This window comes from Cyprinus carpio, unplaced genomic scaffold (assembly GCF_018340385.1).
Source record: "Cyprinus carpio isolate SPL01 unplaced genomic scaffold, ASM1834038v1 S000006605, whole genome shotgun sequence".
Taxonomy (NCBI): Eukaryota; Metazoa; Chordata; class Actinopteri; order Cypriniformes; family Cyprinidae; genus Cyprinus; species Cyprinus carpio.
This window is the reverse complement of record NW_024879249.1, coordinates 117,933-135,326: the sequence shown is the minus strand read 5'-3', so window position 1 is coordinate 135,326 and position 17,394 is coordinate 117,933. Positions and strand designations below refer to the sequence as shown.

General features: G+C 39.6%; 1 protein-coding gene across 1 annotated transcript; it reads left to right on the top strand.

Moving 5' to 3' along the window:
* Window positions 1–255: 255 nt before the first annotated feature.
* On the top strand, window positions 256–16,828 carry LOC109077988 (dihydrolipoyllysine-residue succinyltransferase component of 2-oxoglutarate dehydrogenase complex, mitochondrial). Its single transcript, XM_042754871.1, has 15 exons — window positions 256–408; window positions 2,613–2,655; window positions 2,768–2,798; window positions 2,873–2,934; window positions 3,106–3,180; window positions 3,260–3,315; window positions 5,263–5,371; window positions 6,528–6,689; window positions 6,780–6,865; window positions 8,346–8,443; window positions 11,167–11,297; window positions 12,231–12,304; window positions 13,835–13,918; window positions 14,332–14,499; window positions 16,207–16,828. Exons 1-15 carry the CDS (start codon window positions 259–261, stop codon window positions 16,339–16,341), a joined length of 1,464 nt encoding a protein of 487 aa, XP_042610805.1. The 5' UTR covers window positions 256–258; the 3' UTR covers window positions 16,342–16,828.
* The last annotated feature ends 566 nt before the right edge of the window (window positions 16,829–17,394 follow it).

Genomic DNA, 17,394 nt, shown 5'->3' with positions numbered 1-17,394 from the left:
CCTGCTTCATAACAGAAGGTCATATTTTGATTTGAAACTCCCTGATATTTTACCGGTGTGTCTTCCGGTTCAGCTGTATCCCTCCTGTAATCAGGAGGATATCACAAATATTGTTGCATCTTGACGAATGGCTTTTTTGTTATCCACTTTTGGATCGTTTTTTGATAAAAGCGTCTGCTAAATGCATACACGTAAAGAAGTAAGACGAGTGAGAAATCAATGGTACGTTCCGTTCCACCCTCTCTGATTCATCATGGTATGCTCCGCGCTGCTTCCGGTCCGCGGCGGCGCTGTTTCCGGTGCTGTGCCGTGAGAGCTGCAGTGCGCTCGGTCCACCCAGACGACATGTTATCCCGTTCCCGCTGTCTCACCCGGAGCCTCGGGCGCTCGATCTCCGCCCTGCGACAGGTACGTGTGTGTGTTTGTGTGTGTGTGTGAGCCGTCCGCGCCGCGCGGTCTGACCGAAAGACCGTTAAACCGGCGGCGCGGGTGACGCGCGTGAGCAGTAATGGCCGCGAGCCCAAGGGCAGCAGGACACTCGCAGCAGAAACCGCGAGAGAGAAGAAGAGAGCGTTTACGGTCACAGCCGCTTGGGTCACAGGACACCCGCTTTTTACTGTGTTATTCGGTGTGTTTCATCAAGGGTTAAATGCACACGGTGGACGAGTGAGGTAAACCAGGAGCGTCACGTGACCGAGCTGTCACTCCCTGCAGTGTAACTCCTGCTGTGCTTCCACCTGCACTCTGTTATCATGGGTGTGAAGTGACGTCATCACCAGTGTTCATAATACCTGCCAGGGCAATTAATCCGCTTTAATTTGGGTCATGTTGAGATTACTGGTCAAGTTTTGACTATCAGCTGAAATTATCCCACCGCCTTCCCGAAGTAGCATACTGTATGTCACATTCAAAATATGTCAGCATTTTATTTTTTTATTTTTTTTAATATGTAAATAAGTGTGTTTCTTATTTGCAGTAATTGGTCAATGCTTTTTTCCTCCTATCACACATTTTATCATACATACATCATGGAAATGGTACTTTTAAATCTTTTGGCGGTCTCCTCCCCCTAAGTGGGCGGTGTCAAGTGTCAAATTACACAATGTATTACTATCTTTTATAATCAAAACTTATTATAATCATGACAAATATATATATATATCAGTGCAGTGGAAAAAGGTCTGAGTCTCGCAATTCCAATATTTGGTGTGATTTGAAGTAATATTAGCAGATAAAGCATTTTGTGACACCTGGAGCACAAAACCAGTCATAAAAACTAGTGCTCAATTTTTCAAAACTGAGATGTATACACATCATCTGAAAAGCTGAAAGTAAATAATGTCTCCATTGATGTATGGTTGGGGTTAGGAGGACAATATTTGTCGTGAGATACAACTATTTGAAAATCTGGAATCTGAGGGAGCAAAAAATCTAAATATTGAGAAAATCATCTTTAAAGTTGTTCAAATGAAGTTCTTAGCAATGCATATTACTAATCAAAAATTAAGTTTTGATATATTTACGGTAGGAAATTTACAAAATATCTTCATGGAACATGATCTTTACTTAATATCCTAATGATTTTTATCATAAAAGAGAAATCAATAATTGTGACTCATACAATGTATTTTTGGCTATTGCTTCAAATATACCCCAGAGACTTAAGACTGCTTTTGTGCTCCAGGGTCACAAATGTGACGGAAAAATGCATTAAAAATTGCAATGTAGTTTGGTGTCACCGGTGGCTGCTTGTGGTATAACATACAAATAAAATCTCACGGGAACATCAATTTTTTTATATCAACTTCACATTTGGAACGCAACTTATTTAGACATAAGGCTTTAATTTTATAGCAATTTCAGAGTAAAACCTTAATACATTTGTGGCATTATATATATAATATTATATAAATATATATATATATATATATAATATATATTATATATATATATGATATATATATATATATATGTATAATTGATTCCAGTCTTACAATAATCTGCTGATTGTCTTCTTTAAAAGGGAGTCCAAACTTAGGTCTGTATGCAAAAACATTCTTGAGTTTAAAATAATTTAAGTTTGTATAGTGCACTTTCACGTCTGTGTTCAAAAATGGGGGTTGACAGTGAAAGGGTTAACTTTATTTAAATATCTGTAAAAAGTCAGTTCACGTTTCTGTACTTTGGGGATTGTTTCTAAGCAGCTTCAACAGTAATAAACAGGAAACAACACAATCAATGATGCAAACTTAGTCAATATGAGAGACAAATCCTAAATCTGCTGTAAAGCACGTCTAAAAAAGACAGCGGAGCCATTTTCCCGTCCTGTCTTTAATAGTGATCCTGTAGACCCTGTGAGACTTTGACACGGATGGATCACGTGACTCACAGTTGAGATAAAATACTCAGGTGTTCATGCAGCGATAGTTTCCCATCCACGCGTACGTAAGTGCATGCAGACGACTTCACCGAGCGTCTTCAGTGTGTTTGATGTAAACAGGTTCAGATATCGCAGGTGTGACTCAAAGTCAGCCAGATGACATGTTGTTGTTTGTTTTGCTGCTTGGTCAGTGCTCACTGATGGACTGCTGTCATCTCGTTCTTCTATCTAGGGTAACCGTGCTCTCGCAAGACGGGCGCGACATCAGGTGAGTTGTGAGAGAGCTCACATACAAGGTGTTTCTGTGAAAGTTTAACAGTCTCTGACAGCGCACACACACACATGATGAGATGTCCCTGTGTCTGGTTTTCCCTGCAGGTATATCAGCGAGTCAGTGTGTCTCCGTCAAGAGCGGCCCGTAAGTATCACTGAAGTCTCCCGGAGGATTCCCGGCTGGAGTGTGTTGTGATGATTTGTGCTGTTGATTTTCAGGAGCTGTGAGACCCGGTCCAGCGTCTATCAGATCAGATACTTCAACACCACGACCGCTCACAGTACGTATCAGCCCTGAAATAAGGTCTGGAGATACTCTGGTGCTGAAGAAGTGTTGCACAGCATCATAAAAAGTTTTACCTTCCTGAAACCTGTGGTGTAACGCTATAGAGAGCTCTCTGTTGGTGAACACTTTCTACGGTTGCACAGCACACTGTCTTCTGTGATTGCAGGGAATGAAGTTATTACAGTGAAAACCCCGGCGTTTGCGGAGTCTGTCACAGAGGGAGACGTCAGGTGGGAGAAAGGTAAGATGAGTTCAGCAGGTGTGCAGCACAGACGTCTCGCCCCGTTAGACCCCATTCTCCCTCTTCTGTGTCTCTTTAGCTGTTGGAGACACCGTCTCTGAAGACGAGGTCGTCTGTGAGATTGAGACTGATAAGGTAAGAAGCACACTCTGTTGAAGGTTTTCAATGTTTACGAGACTAACAGTTACTGTTTAATTGTTTGTCAGACGTGCATGTTTGGCCATTGTGTAGCGTCGCAGGGTTGAGCACTGCATTTATTTAAGAAAATGTGTCAAGTTAAAAATAGTTCAACCTTTGATACCGTGGCTTCTGTTCCAGGCTGGTTTTTGGTAGCGGGAGTGTGTCCTATTTTCAGCAACTGTTAAGAAACCTGTCTGATGAACATGACTCTAACGTTACAGGGCCCCAAACTGCAACCATAAATATTAATTTGCGAGTGATGTTTTTGCTGAGGTCGCCACTGGCGACTACCCGCCGAAAGCTCCTCAGGATTTAAACGCTAAAAAAGTTTTCTCTGGCGGATGATTTGCTTCATTCTAGCAGCGTCCCGTCTGGCACGGCAAACGAACTCAGGCTGAAGGTTAATACACATACTTACACCGAGTGTGGACCTGCCGCGTGTACAACAGCTTTTCAGTCGAGATCGGCCCATAGAGGAAAAGCCGTCTGTCAGCCAGAAGTGTTTTGTAGAGTCGGCGCGGCTCTGGCCCATTATCTTCTCACCGATGCCGAGACTGAACCGACAGAGACGCATTTCGGCCAGAATCAGCCCGAGTGTTATTGCTATCTGGGTATATATTTACATCTTATAACTTAAAAAATTGAATGTAATGCCTTTTTCCTAATTGTTTTGGCGATCAAATCTTTTATGTTATGTTCACGTATTAAACTGAGACTCGATGCGCATCAAAGTTTTAGTGGAAAAAGAGAGTACTACAGACCTCTTCATCTCTCATGCTGACGCACACAGTCTGATAAACACAGCTCCGCTGTGCAGCGAGAGAGAAATGACGGAGACGGAAGAAGAGAAAGTGCAGAAAATACAGCACAACTTGAACAAACTAGAACAGGTAAAGCGGTCAGCTGTGTGGATATTGGCGATATAGTTAAACAATTCTCGTTTATGATAATTACTAATATGGCTTCTTCTAAACAAGATCTTGGTCTGTGTTCTTTTAATGTAATGCGTGAACTTCATTATTTGAAGTGCACTGCCGTCCAGTAATCGCAAAAAGCTCTGTGCTTTGTCACTTTTTAATAAAAAGTACCAGCTTTAAAATTATTCTGAATTCATAACGAAATTCAAACAATACAGTTTTGGCGCTCCTTAATGCGGCAGGCGCGGTCGCTTTAGCGCTTCAGTTCAAGGGCAAGTGAACCCATTTAATCTTTCTCTTTATTAATATAGTACATAATGAACATGAATCAACATCAAAAGGTAGGCTATTTTATAAGAGACCCTACAGTACAACTTACTGAAATGTCTCATGTAGGAGGAGCCCACGCAGTGGCCAGGTGATGCTTATGCTCCATGATACTGGTACAGATTCTGTGTAATGAACAATGTCTTTGTGACTGTAGATTTCAAGCTGGAAAGACATTTAGTTCCCACTTTAAGTGAACCTTAGTTTCCAGGTCATCTACAAGATGGATTAAAATGCTGATAAAGTCAAGAAAAGATGAGACAAACACATGACAGTCTGATTGAAATTCTGAAATGTAAAGAAATAAATAATAATAATCGTAAGATAAAGAAAACACGTTTATTCTGTGGCACCTAAAAAAATTATTTGGCTCCTAAGTTTTTTTTCTTATAGGAGCCAATGGCTCCTTACTCGATTTTTTTTGTTTGGAGCCCTGCTTAAGAGCATCCCGACCGCTCGAGTTGTTGTTGAACCTCAAGGATATAAGACCTTGAGTTTAGTTTGAGGAGCAGAGCTCGATTTTGAAAATGTGTGCAGTTTAATCAGACAAGTAGTTAGCGTCACAGAAATCTCTGCCGTGTTTGTTTGGCGTTAGGTCTCTGTCATGTGTGTGTGTGTGTGTAGTGTTGAGTTAAGGTGAGGTGTGTCTGTGCTGCAGACGTCAGTGCAGGTTCCCTCTCCAGCTGCTGGAGTCATCGAGGAGCTGCTGGTTCCTGATGGAGGGAAAGTGGAAGGAGGAACTCCTCTGTTCAAACTCAAGAAAGGAGGTCAGCCGTGTTTCTTTTTGATTAATATATATTAAAGTGCACCAGTTATGCAAAATTACATGGTGTTTGGACATAAATGTGTGAACACAACCACCCTACAATGATGAAAATCCACTAACTCTTTATTTTTTAATCCCTATTAAACCAAATCAGTCTCATTAGACCTGCTTTTGATGTCGCATTGTTTAGGCCCCGCCCACAGCCGCTGACTGACAGTCCTGCATTACCATAGTTTCCGCACTCAGCGAGTTGGGTTTGGTTGTAGCTGTAACGTCAAGTGTTCTGTGTTTGGATGTAAGACTAAACATAAAAGTCTTAATTTTCTCCCAACATCTGAGCCACTGAGGATGCAGTGGATTTCTCTTATTTTTGAAGGTTATGTCGTTACAGTGCTTAGCTAACGTTTGAACCGTATTTTATTTCTCCTTCATCTGTGTGCCCCTGGTTCAAACATGTACAGCTGAACACCGGTTCTCTCGCTCAGTCATGTTGCTTCTACTGTAAGTGCAGATCAGAGATGTATATGCCACGCCCTCTTCTGAAGAGGGGGTGGGAATATGCAGCTCATTTGCATTTAAAGTGATATACAACAAAACAGCTCTTTATTAGATGCGCCCCCAAAAATGATATTTTCCATGTTATTATAAATGATCTGTGGGGTATTTTGAGCTGAAGCTTCGCAGACACATTCTGGAGACACCAACACCAATACTACATCTTGTAAATAGGGGCATAATAGGTGCACTTTAAAGCATGTTCTGGACAAAATGCATCTCATATTATATTCATTACAATCAGTTAAAAGTTAAAAGTCACATCCTAATATAACTGAATAAACTTATAAAAGCCAAGGAAACCTTACTTGTAAACAACTAAACTAACTTTTGAAACCTTTATAAGGGGAAAATAATACAAAACATAAAACACATATTCCAAAAAAACACTAAAATTATAAGAATCATAGTATTACAACAACAAAAAAAAAAAAAAAAAAAATAAAGCTATTAGCTGAAGAAAACCCCCCCATTTAAAATGTCCGTCTTCATCATAACCACATCCAGAAATATAGCGTCTGGTCTTTCCGTGCTAGGAAGTGGTTATTATTATAAACGAGTGCTGCTGTGCTGCGGTGGTTTCAGCTCTGACTGTGTTTCAGCTGGAGCTGCTAAGACGACAGCAGCAGCTCCTCCTCCTGCAGCCGAGACTCCTCCCCCTCCTGCTCCTCCTGCTGCTGCTGCTGCTCCTGTCGGAGGACCCATCCCCACCAGCATGCCCCCTGTGCCCCCAGTGCCGGCCCAGCCCATCCAGTCCAAACCAGGTCAGGAGAAATCTCATCATAGATGGTGCTGGACATTCAGTAGAGCTTGAGATGTGTGTAGTGTGATATTAACTTGTGTCTGTGTTGTAGTTTCAGCCATCAAACCCACTGCAGCTCCTGCTGCTGCTGCTGCTGACCCTGACGCCGGAGCCAAAGCCGCCCGATCAGAGCACAGGGTGAGACATCACACACCTGCTGTCTGCATCGACACACTGTGCAGGTCACACGCTGAACGTGCTGCATACTACTTCACAACATGTATCACACACCCCAGTTTGAGAAAACGCTGACTCGAGTGCAACATTCAGCTCTTAGCACTTTTAACTTTAAAGCAAGCATTATTGTTATTTTTTTAGTTTCATATTGATCTGTTTGTCACTTAAATGTTAGTTTAATTCCAGGACAGTCAGATTAGTTCAAATTAATTTAGTATAATTTAGTACTTAATGCAGGCATTCGCTACTAGTGACCAAACAAGATGTAAAATACAAACACTGGAGTATGAGAGAGCTTTAAAATAATGCCTTTTTAGCCATTTCCAGTCATTTATTTAGATAATAATCAAACCTCGTGGTCTGCTCATTGGCTTGACTTCATAATGTGGTATATTGACAAGCATAATAACCATGAACACTTTCCCTAACCCAACCCCTCTCATGAAACTACAGCATTTTTAGATTTTCAAAGCACTTCATTCTGTGTGATTTATAAGCTGTTTTCCTCATATACCAAATACAATGACCCCAAGGACAAAATCTACTGGTATTACTATCCTTGTGGGGACATTTGGTCCTCATAATTTAGGGAATACCAGGACCACACTCACACACTCTCACACACACACACACACACACACACACACACACATACATTACATTTACATTACATTTATGCATTTAGCAGACCCTAAACATTTTTTACCTAACATGTGTCGAACCCACAACCTTTTGCGCTGCCAACGCAATGCTGTACCACTGAGCCACAGGAACACTATATCAATCAAAATAAAAAAAAACATAACCAAAAAAAAAAAATACATATTATTTGAAGAAATCTGTTAAACATGATTGAGTTTGTAGCCATTGGTCCTGCACTGCCTAATGATTCAGTAGATTTCTTCACAAATATGTCTATATTAAGCAAGCGAGCGTTAAGTGAGCACTTAAGTTTAAAGGTGTAATAATGCAAGGCAAGCACTTCGCAGGTATGTGACCTGTTTTTCAGCAGCATGTTTGATTCATAGTTTAAGTGGGTTATTTTAGATGGATCGTTTATGCTGGCTCATTTTTGCCTGTCTGAGAGTTTGTTACAAAATTTCTATTTAAACAGTAATGAAATTAGTCATGAACTTAAACGGTACAAATGTGAAAAATAATAATTTACCAAATGAGATGCAATGCATGTATATAAATGTCAGTGTATATGTGCAACAGTGTTAAATGCCATTTGGACATTTTGAGTGATGCTTAATTGTTGAATCAGTGACACCAATCACACAATCTGTGCTCTTTAAGAAACTCGATGGCCAAATAAGAAAGTGCATTGAAATAGTCTCTATATTAACAGTGCTTATTGCATGAAATTTTATTAAAATTAGCACAAATTCTGCCGAGGCCCAGCGTTCCCTTGCTCAGCCCACTTGTGGTTTTGTTGCAGGTGAAGATGAACCGCATGAGACTCAGAATCGCTCAGCGGCTGAAGGAAGCGCAGAACACCTGTGCCATGCTGACAACCTTCAATGAAGTCGATATGAGGTCTGTAACAGCAAACCAACAAGATTATACAGTCATCGGTTCTTTTAAATGTGTTTTTTAATACACTACCAGTCAAAGGTTGGTGCTCACCTACTCATTTTTTTTTTATTAGGATTTTCTACATTTCAGGAAAAAAGTGATTAACTTTAAAATAAAACAAACGTCTGGGGATAATAAAAACATGACACTAGGGCTCTGTAGCGAGACACATTTCACTGTTTGATTTCCATTCAATAGCCTGCGATTCATTTCAATTTCTATTTATTGGATATCAAACTAAAGCTGTAAAATATCAAATAACTACGGTACATGACTATATTAAATTGATTTGTTAACACACATTTAAATTGCACTTATGGCAGTTTTTATAATAAAAATCTATTATATAATGCATTTTAATACATTTTTGTTAATTAATTGTTAATTTTGTTAAATAATCATTGTATATTTAGGTCTGTACTCCAGTTCGTTGTAGAAATATGAAAATTTAAACCATGGATATCATAATGGATTTGTGTAAACATACATTAAATATTCAGTAAAAAATATAATAAAGTTATAAAAATATAATATGTAATATAGTGCATATATTTATTAAAATGCTCCTCGTTTAGAGTTATTTTTTCTATCTGACTAATGCGTTTATGGACACTGAATGTCTTTCCTGAGATAAAGTGTGATGTTGTGTAATCACAAGCTGCTTTATTGACGTCTTTCGGCGGTCGAATCACTGATTACACGAGACATGATTCTTTTCAGTACGTTATTGTGTTTCTTTCAACCCAAACCCGTGATGTTCATGTTTATTTGGTGCTGCAAGTAGTAGTAAAGAAGAAGATGCTGCACAAAGCTTCATGCGATTATTGGATGGCTGGCGTGCTACAAATAATGTTAAGTGACGTTTAGTTTTTGCATCAACTGAAAACATCAAACATTTTGTTTCATCAAAATTAAAATCGAGGAATCGATATTTTCAGTCCAGCCCTACGTGACACAAATGATATGATGTTTGAGCTTCTTCTTGGTCTAGATATCTGCTACGATTCAATGCATTTAAAAAAAAGAGTAAAGTTACATATGCATACTTAATTTTTTATACTTGCAAGCCTGAAAAACACCAATTCAGGTGAACGTGTGTAAACGTCTGGCTGCTAGTGTGCAGTTTAGAGACACATAGGAAGGTGAAAATTTTGCTTATTGGCCAAACCTGATTAGAAGCTCCGCAATGCCCATCCAAATGGTTATAGATTGGAATCTGGTCTACAGGAAGAGATTTCTGCAACACGATCCCCACTTAAAGCGCCGAATGTAAATATTTGGTCCTAATGTTGGTCAAAACAAAGATAAGAAGGGCAAAATGGGTTTTATTAATTTACAAGGAAACCTTAATGTCCACAACCTCCCTCGCTAACCCCTGAAGAGGACACTTTGAGGATTTCTCCCCAGCGCAAATGGCCGTATTAGCTTTCAGCTGCTCGGGGTTCGTGTTCTGCCGCTAATCTCGTTGGCATTGATGGGATGGAGGAAGACTCTGCCGGTCTGGAGTCGAAGGAGCGCGCTCGTCTGCGGCCCGCGAGCATCTGCCTCGGTGTCCCTCGAGACGCGCCTGCGGAGGGAGCGTGCGAGACGCCCGGAACGTTATGGGCTATTATGACAGGCCAACAAGATTTGAAGGCTCTGGAAAGTGAAGATTTTTATCACGTCTTCTCTCCTTTCTCTGAGAGCGCGTGTCTTGGGACGGTCCTAATTCCGTTAGCGGAGAAACCGGAGAGGATAAACGGTGTTAGAGACAGGAAAATAGAGAATTACAGTCTCGGCCCTTTTCACTCAAAACCTGGCCAGACTGCTGTCCACAACATCCTCCATCAGTGTTTCAGTCAGGAGACGCACCTTAAATGCCACCGAACGCTCAAACCGAGGCGTTAAGATCATTGCTGAAGAGTTTTTCCAGGGATTACTAAAATAAAATCGAAATTAGGAATGGGTATTTTTGTGGTCATGGCGATTAAATTAATAAAAACGCTGTTGATGAGAAAAAATGATGATTGTTTCAGATATTCTGATCATAATAAAGTAAGGCTTTGCCATTTGAGCTGTTGACAAAAATATGATGAGAAAAATAACAATTAAAACTATAAATATATTCTCAATGTTTTGAAAAGGAAAACGATTGTCGTATTCCAATCATATTCAATAATGAAGGGCTTTGCTGTTGACAAATAAAAAAGAGAAAAATAACATTGATATTCCCTTTAGATGTTTCTTTCTAAACCATTGATAGATTATTAATAATCGAGCTGATTGCACACTTTTGAAGAAATTGCACTTCAGTAGATCAGTGCATTTAATCCATCATATCACTGAATATTAATGATATTTTAAACAGTTCATGGTTACCATGTCGGAGTCTCCCAAGCGGAACGTAAAATATCTCAATCATAATAAATGCCCTGTAATCTAGGCCTTTTAAAGTCCTCTTTTTTGTGTGTGTGTGTAATTCTTTAGCATACAAACACTTTTGTTTTTTTGTGTGAATAACTTCAATTTCAGTCTGTTTCTCACACAAAAACATGATTTCAGAAACAGTGCAGCAGTCACATGTACTGCTGTTATAACGCTTAAAGATCGACTGTAAATCTCCATATGCTCTCATTGAATAATAAAGAGCAGCGTGAACATTCTGCTAAACATCTGCTTTCTGTTCCTGTATTCCTCCATGACAGCAACATCACACAGATGAGGACACAGTATAAAGATGCTTTCCTGAAGAAACACGGCATCAAACTGGGCTTCATGTCTGCGTTTGTGAAAGCAGCTGCCTACGCTTTGACAGACCAGCCTGCCGTTAACGCTGGTACGTTCTCACACACACACACACACACACACAGTTCAGCCTCAGCATCTCACCACTTCAGATTAAGCGTGTGTGGTTATGTGGTCGTCTGTTCGAGTCTAAAGAACACGTTTTACAGATTACCTTTCTGACGCCCCCCTCCTCTCTTTCCTTCCAAACCTCATTGGCTTGGCCTACATAGACAGGCACGTTTAACACGGTTTCATCGGCCAGTGTGTGTCTATATTTGCCCAGAGTCTCACCATTTCATGTTCTTCATCGGAGACTTGCATGTACCTGCTGGTCGTGTCTGACCGAACACTAAAATAGACCCGCGGGCCTGCTGTACCCATTAAGGCCCGTTCACACCAAGCACGAGAACTATGAAGATACAGTTCTGAAAACCATTTCAGTATTAAAGAACAGCAGAGTCCACACCACAACTATAACGATAAAGACAAAGAAAAATGATATCGTTGGAATCACTTTCAAAACGATTTTTTTTTTCCAGCCAATCAGAATCCATCCTGACAGAAGATATCGTTCGCTGGTGTGAACGGGCCTTTAGAGTCAAAAGCTTGTTTATGCTTTATTTCACTTGAAATAAAATAAACCTCACCTGAAATAAATGATTCAACTTATTTTATTTCAGCTAGTTGCCTAAAATAAAATCAAAATGAATATGAAATATAAAGACCAAAAAAACTAATAAAAATGACAAACACACAACAAAATGACTAAAACTTTAAAATTCAAAACAAGACTAGAAAAAACATGAAAATAAAAATTAATTAAAAATAATAAAAGCAAATAGTATGTCAGTGATGATAAAACGACACGATAGGATTTGTGAATTTTCAGTGTTTTTCAAGTAATTAATCAAATGACCCTTACAGAGCGACTCTCACATACATTGAAAGCTATTAACGTTGTTGTTGTTTTTTATCTGTACAGTCATTGATGACACAACCAAAGAGATCGTGTATCGAGATTATGTGGATATCAGTGTGGCAGTCGCGACACCGAAGGTAGAGCACACACACTTATTCCTCTTATGCAGAAATTAAAGCTTTTATTCATCTAGGATGCATTAAATTGATAAAAAGTGACAGTAAAGACATTTATAATGTTACAAAAGTTTTCTGTATCAAATAAATGCTGTTGAAAATACTTTCTATTCATCTATGAATTAGTGGTCGACCGATATTGTTTTTTTGACAGCCGATGCCAATATAAAACCTATATATATATATATTTTTTAAGAAATTTGAAATCATTTGAAAATGGATTAAAAAATAAATGTATAAAATAAACATATTTATTCTTTAGATGACAAAGTATTTTTCACAAATATTATTAAATTATTAAAAAGGAAGTAAACACCTTAACCAACAGGGCACTCAGTATTCTGGGAAGTTTGTGTGCATTGGGAATCATATTTTTAAAATAAAGCAAGGTAACACTCATTTTGCATACAGCACACAGTGGAAATTATATGAATATTACAGTGTGCAAACGCATAAAGCACAGCATAATTTGAAATCACGAGTTTAAAGTTTAAAGCATTCAATTCACACGGACCGACCGTCACACTGAGAACACGCGATCATGTTGGATACACACACACACTTCACAAGATCTGGATTCGACCAAGTTTGCAAGGTTTGTGAAATAAAATGTTCATTGGCCATTCAAAGATTTTTTAAATGATTTAAATGTGTATTTTTTAAATGCTGACGGCAAATGAGAAAGTGTTATAATGTTTGCCTTTCTATTACTAACAATATAAAAGCAATCGTTATAATACTTTTTGTATACATGAATTCCTTTAACTGTTCTGTCTGATTATCAGACAGAACTGTTAACAACGACAGAGAACAAGAGGAAGAGATGCTGCTGTTCTCAGTGCCGTCAAAATAAAAGTCCCGCCTCAAACACATTGGCCAAGCAGAAAAACTTATCGGCCGATATTTGAAAAATGCCAAATATTGGCCGATATATCAGTCGACCACTACTAAGAATCCTGACAAATAAAAATGTATCACAGTTTCCACAAAAAATAATGTTTCAACATTGATAATAATCAGGAAACGTTTCTTGAGCAGCAAATCATCATATTAGAATGATTTCTGAAGATCATGTGACACTGAAGACTGGAGTAATGATGCTGAAAATACAGCTGTGCATCACAGAAATAAATTACAGTTTAACACATATTCACATAGAAAACAGCTGTTTTAAATTATAATAATATTTCACAATTTTTCTGTGTTTTTGATCACATTGAAGTAGCCTCGGTGAGCAGAAGACACTTCTTTCAAGAGCATTAACACAAAATCCTGCTTAATACTGGATGACATTATTTCCATGGCAGTGAAAAGACAGCAGATATTGTGTTATTCTCTAATTCTCAGTCTGATAATGACAGTACAGTTATCGCCGCTGTATTAATAAGCAGATGTGCTTTCTGTGTAGAGCAGCTTCATGAAGGTCAGCTGTTCTGTGTTCAGGGTCATTCCTGAGCCGTGTGTGTGTGACGTGTCTCTGTCGTCTGTCAGGGGCTCGTGGTTCCCGTGATCCGAGGCGTGGAGGGAATGAACTTCGCCGACATCGAGAAAACGATTAACGAGCTGGGAGAGAAGGTGAGTGAGCGAGCTGCTGTCTGAAGACACGCTTATTCAGCTGCAAATGGAGCGACTGACCAGAAATCTTTATTTAGCTAAATATGTGACATGACCTAAAAAAACAGCGGTATCACTGGTAAAACTGATGTCAAGAGAAGGGGGAAATCAAACCGTGTAATTTCTGAAAAACGCTGCGGTTTATTCCTCTGATGCTGTTTTAAGCATGTTTCACAGTTATGCACGGAGCAGACACTTTCATCCAAAGATCACAGTTAATTCAGCAGTAATCATAATGTACAGTACCAGGTTTATGAGATGACGATTAGGAAGCGAACTAGAGAAGAGAAAGAAGGGTGTTTTTCTTCTAAATGTTAGATCGTGGCTGTTTTTTTCCAAGTCTGGCCTCTTTCTGAATCTGTTTTTTATTGTAGGCTCGTAAGAACGAGCTGGCTGTGGAGGACATGGACGGCGGCACCTTCACCATCAGCAACGGAGGAGTGTTCGGCTCCATGTTCGGCACTCCCATCATCAACCCGCCGCAGTCGGCCATCCTGGGCATGCACGGCATCTTTGACCGGCCCGTGGCCATCGCTGGGAAGGTCAGACGTCAACGCTTTAGTGTCCTCTGTGTCGTACAGCAGTAGAGTCACCAGTCGCTTCAGGAAGTCAAAACCCATTCATTTTCTCCACAGGGATAATTTTAATAATGATAATAACTTACAAGCTGTTAAAGACAGACCTAGTGTTTGAGCTCTCGGGTTGTGAATTCATCATGTGCGCTTTGGTATTTAAACGTATTTTTTAAATAATCACGTTTAACTGAATTTGTTTAGGAAAAAATACATATGATATGAAAATACCTGATTCTCAAAGCAGTCTCCACCAATCAGAGATAAGAGACGGGGCGAGAGAATCAGGCCAGAACAGCACTTCAGCCACTGAGGAAGTTTAGAATCTCAATAAAAAAAAAAAAAAAGAGAACTGTGACATTTTATCTGACTCTTGGGACTTTTTTCTCATAACTGCAAGTTTATTTCTTATAACTCTGACTTCTTTTTTTCTTAGGATTGCAAGTTTGTCTCATAGTCGCAAGTTTACATCTTGCAATTCTGTTGTTGTTTTGTTTTACATTTACTCGCAATTATTAACTTGCAATTATTTTTTTTTAAAAATGTATGAACTGTGAGTTTATATCTCGTATTTGCAATTCTGAGAAAAGAAAAGTTAGAAATGGTAGTTTTTAACTAGAAATTACAAGGAAAAAACATTTAAAAAGTCACAGTTACCTTTTTTATATTTTTATTCCGGAAATAAATAAAACATCGTAGCCTGGGGTCTCCCTCCCTCCTATATGTCTGTGTCTGTGTCTGTGTGTGTCTGTGTCTGTGTGTGTCTGTGTGTGTGTCTGTGTGTGTGTCTGTGTGTGTGTCTGTGTATGTCTGGTGTGTTTATATGTGTGTCTGTATGTGTGTGAGTGTGTCTCTGTGTGAGTGTCTCTCTGTGTCTCTGTGTGTCTGTGTGTGTGTGTGTGTGTGTGTGTGTGTGTGTGTGTGTCTGTGTGTCTGTGTCTGTGTCTGTGTGTGTGTGTGTGTGTGTTGTGTGTGTGTGTGTGTGTGTGTGTGTGTGTGTGTGTGTGTGTGTGTGTGTGTCTGTGTCTCTCTGTGTACGTGTGTGTGTGTGTGTGTGTGTGTGTGTGTGTGTGTCTGTGTGTGTGTGTCTTCTGTGTGTGTGCGTCTGTGTGGTCTGTGTGTGTGTCTGCGTGTGGTGTCTCTGTGTGTGTGTGTGTGTCTGTGTGTGTGTGTGTGTGTGTGTGTCTGTGTCTCTGTGTGTGTGTGTGTCTGTGTCTCTGTGAGTGTGTCTGTCTGTGTGTGTGTGTGTGTCTGTCTGTGTGTCTGTTTTTTTCTCTCTTCTTCTTTTGCTCTCTGTTTCACTTTTACATTTTTACTCAACATTTTTGTTTCTTTTGTGTGTGTGTGTGTCTGTGTCTGTGTGTGTGTGTGGGTCTGTGTGTGTGTGTCTCTGTGTGTGTGTGTGTGTGTGTGTGTGTTTTGCAGTAAACTTAAAATATATTGTTTCTACAGATCTATTATATTTCACCATTGTTTTTAATTTGATTGACATTTGCAGTGTTTCATGGGATTGTAGTTTTGTAGTCACAGCCTTTAACTTCACAGTCTTGTATCTTTGTGGTTGGTTTGGTTCATGGCTTGTAGCACTTTAACAAAGGCACCGGGAGAAATGAAAGGAGAAGTGCCCGCTGTGAAAGTGTGTGTCAGTGAAGCTCTTCTGTTCTCTGACGTGTTCAGGTGGAGATCCGGCCCATGATGTACGTGGCTCTGACGTACGACCACCGCTTGATCGACGGCAGAGAGGCCGTGACCTTCCTCAGAAAGATCAAGTCTGTGGTGGAGGACCCTCGGGTGCTGCTGCTGGACATGTGACCGCTCTCGGACCGTCGGCCGACCGTCTCCTGCCGCTCACCAAACACGTTCTCATCTCATGGAAATGACCCACAAACCCCATCTATACACTCGGGACGGACGCGTCAGCGCTAGAGGATTGATGGAGCGGGGTTTGCATTGATTAGTTTGATGTTAAGTTGTTTTACCTTGTGTATGTCCTCTGGGTTTCACTATATTATGGAGGAAAGCGGTTCTGTCATTGATGTACAAGTCAGCGCACAAAACATGCCCTAAGCAATTATTCGTTTCTAAATGGAGAAGAAAGGACAGTAGTATACAGTATATCATATTTAATCTCTTCAGCGTAAAGTGATCGGAGCAGCTGAGCAGAAACACTATGTTCCAGTGAGTTTTTGTACACGAGACCTCGAGGCGTCCCAGACAACTCCAGACGATCAGATCCTGTCTGCCTGTGTAAAGAACCAAAACTATATGAGATTTTAAACAATAAAATCAATGAAATGCTCACGCTGTCTCGCCTCTTTCTGAGTCTGTATTTCTGTTCAGCAACCAGCAGTCCGTCTGCTTCAGATCAGGATGATTCACGTCCGTTCATACGACACGCAACATGAACTCGCTCGCAGTGTTGAGCTGCACCGCGGCATCTTAAGCTCCATTTATTATTTTGAGAAGTTTGGATGAAATGATTCCTTCAGAACGGGGTTGAAAATCTTACAGGTTGACATTGAGCAGGAGGCTTGTAGTGAACTTAATGCTGAACAGTTGCTACAGATACCATTTCTGAATTATTTGCCGTGCAAAATCATTATAACAGGGTTGACCTAAAACAATATAAAGAGATTTGTCTATATAAAGAGAGAGAGACATTATTTTAGTATTGAAGTACTGTTATATTTTTGTTAATATTTAGAATTCGAAATTTTTATATTTTTCTTTTATATAGCTATAGTTATTATTTTTTTGTTTATTTAGAATTATTGCCTAAATTGTAATATTTCATTTCAGTTAATGTATATTTCTAGTTACTGGTAATGAAAATGTCTTTGTGGTTTTAGTTTGTTAAAAAAAAAA

Bases quoted from the DNA above. Each gene is read 5' to 3' on its own strand.
- LOC109077988 (XM_042754871.1), top strand. From the start codon at position 259: ATGCTCCGCGCTGCTTCCGGTCCGCGGCGGCGCTGTTTCCGGTGCTGT. The intron at 3,181-3,259 runs GTAAGATGAGTT...GTGTCTCTTTAG, and splicing joins AGACGTCAGGTGGGAGAAAG to CTGTTGGAGACACCGTCTCT. The intron at 6,690-6,779 runs GTCAGGAGAAAT...TCTGTGTTGTAG, and splicing joins GCCCATCCAGTCCAAACCAG to TTTCAGCCATCAAACCCACT.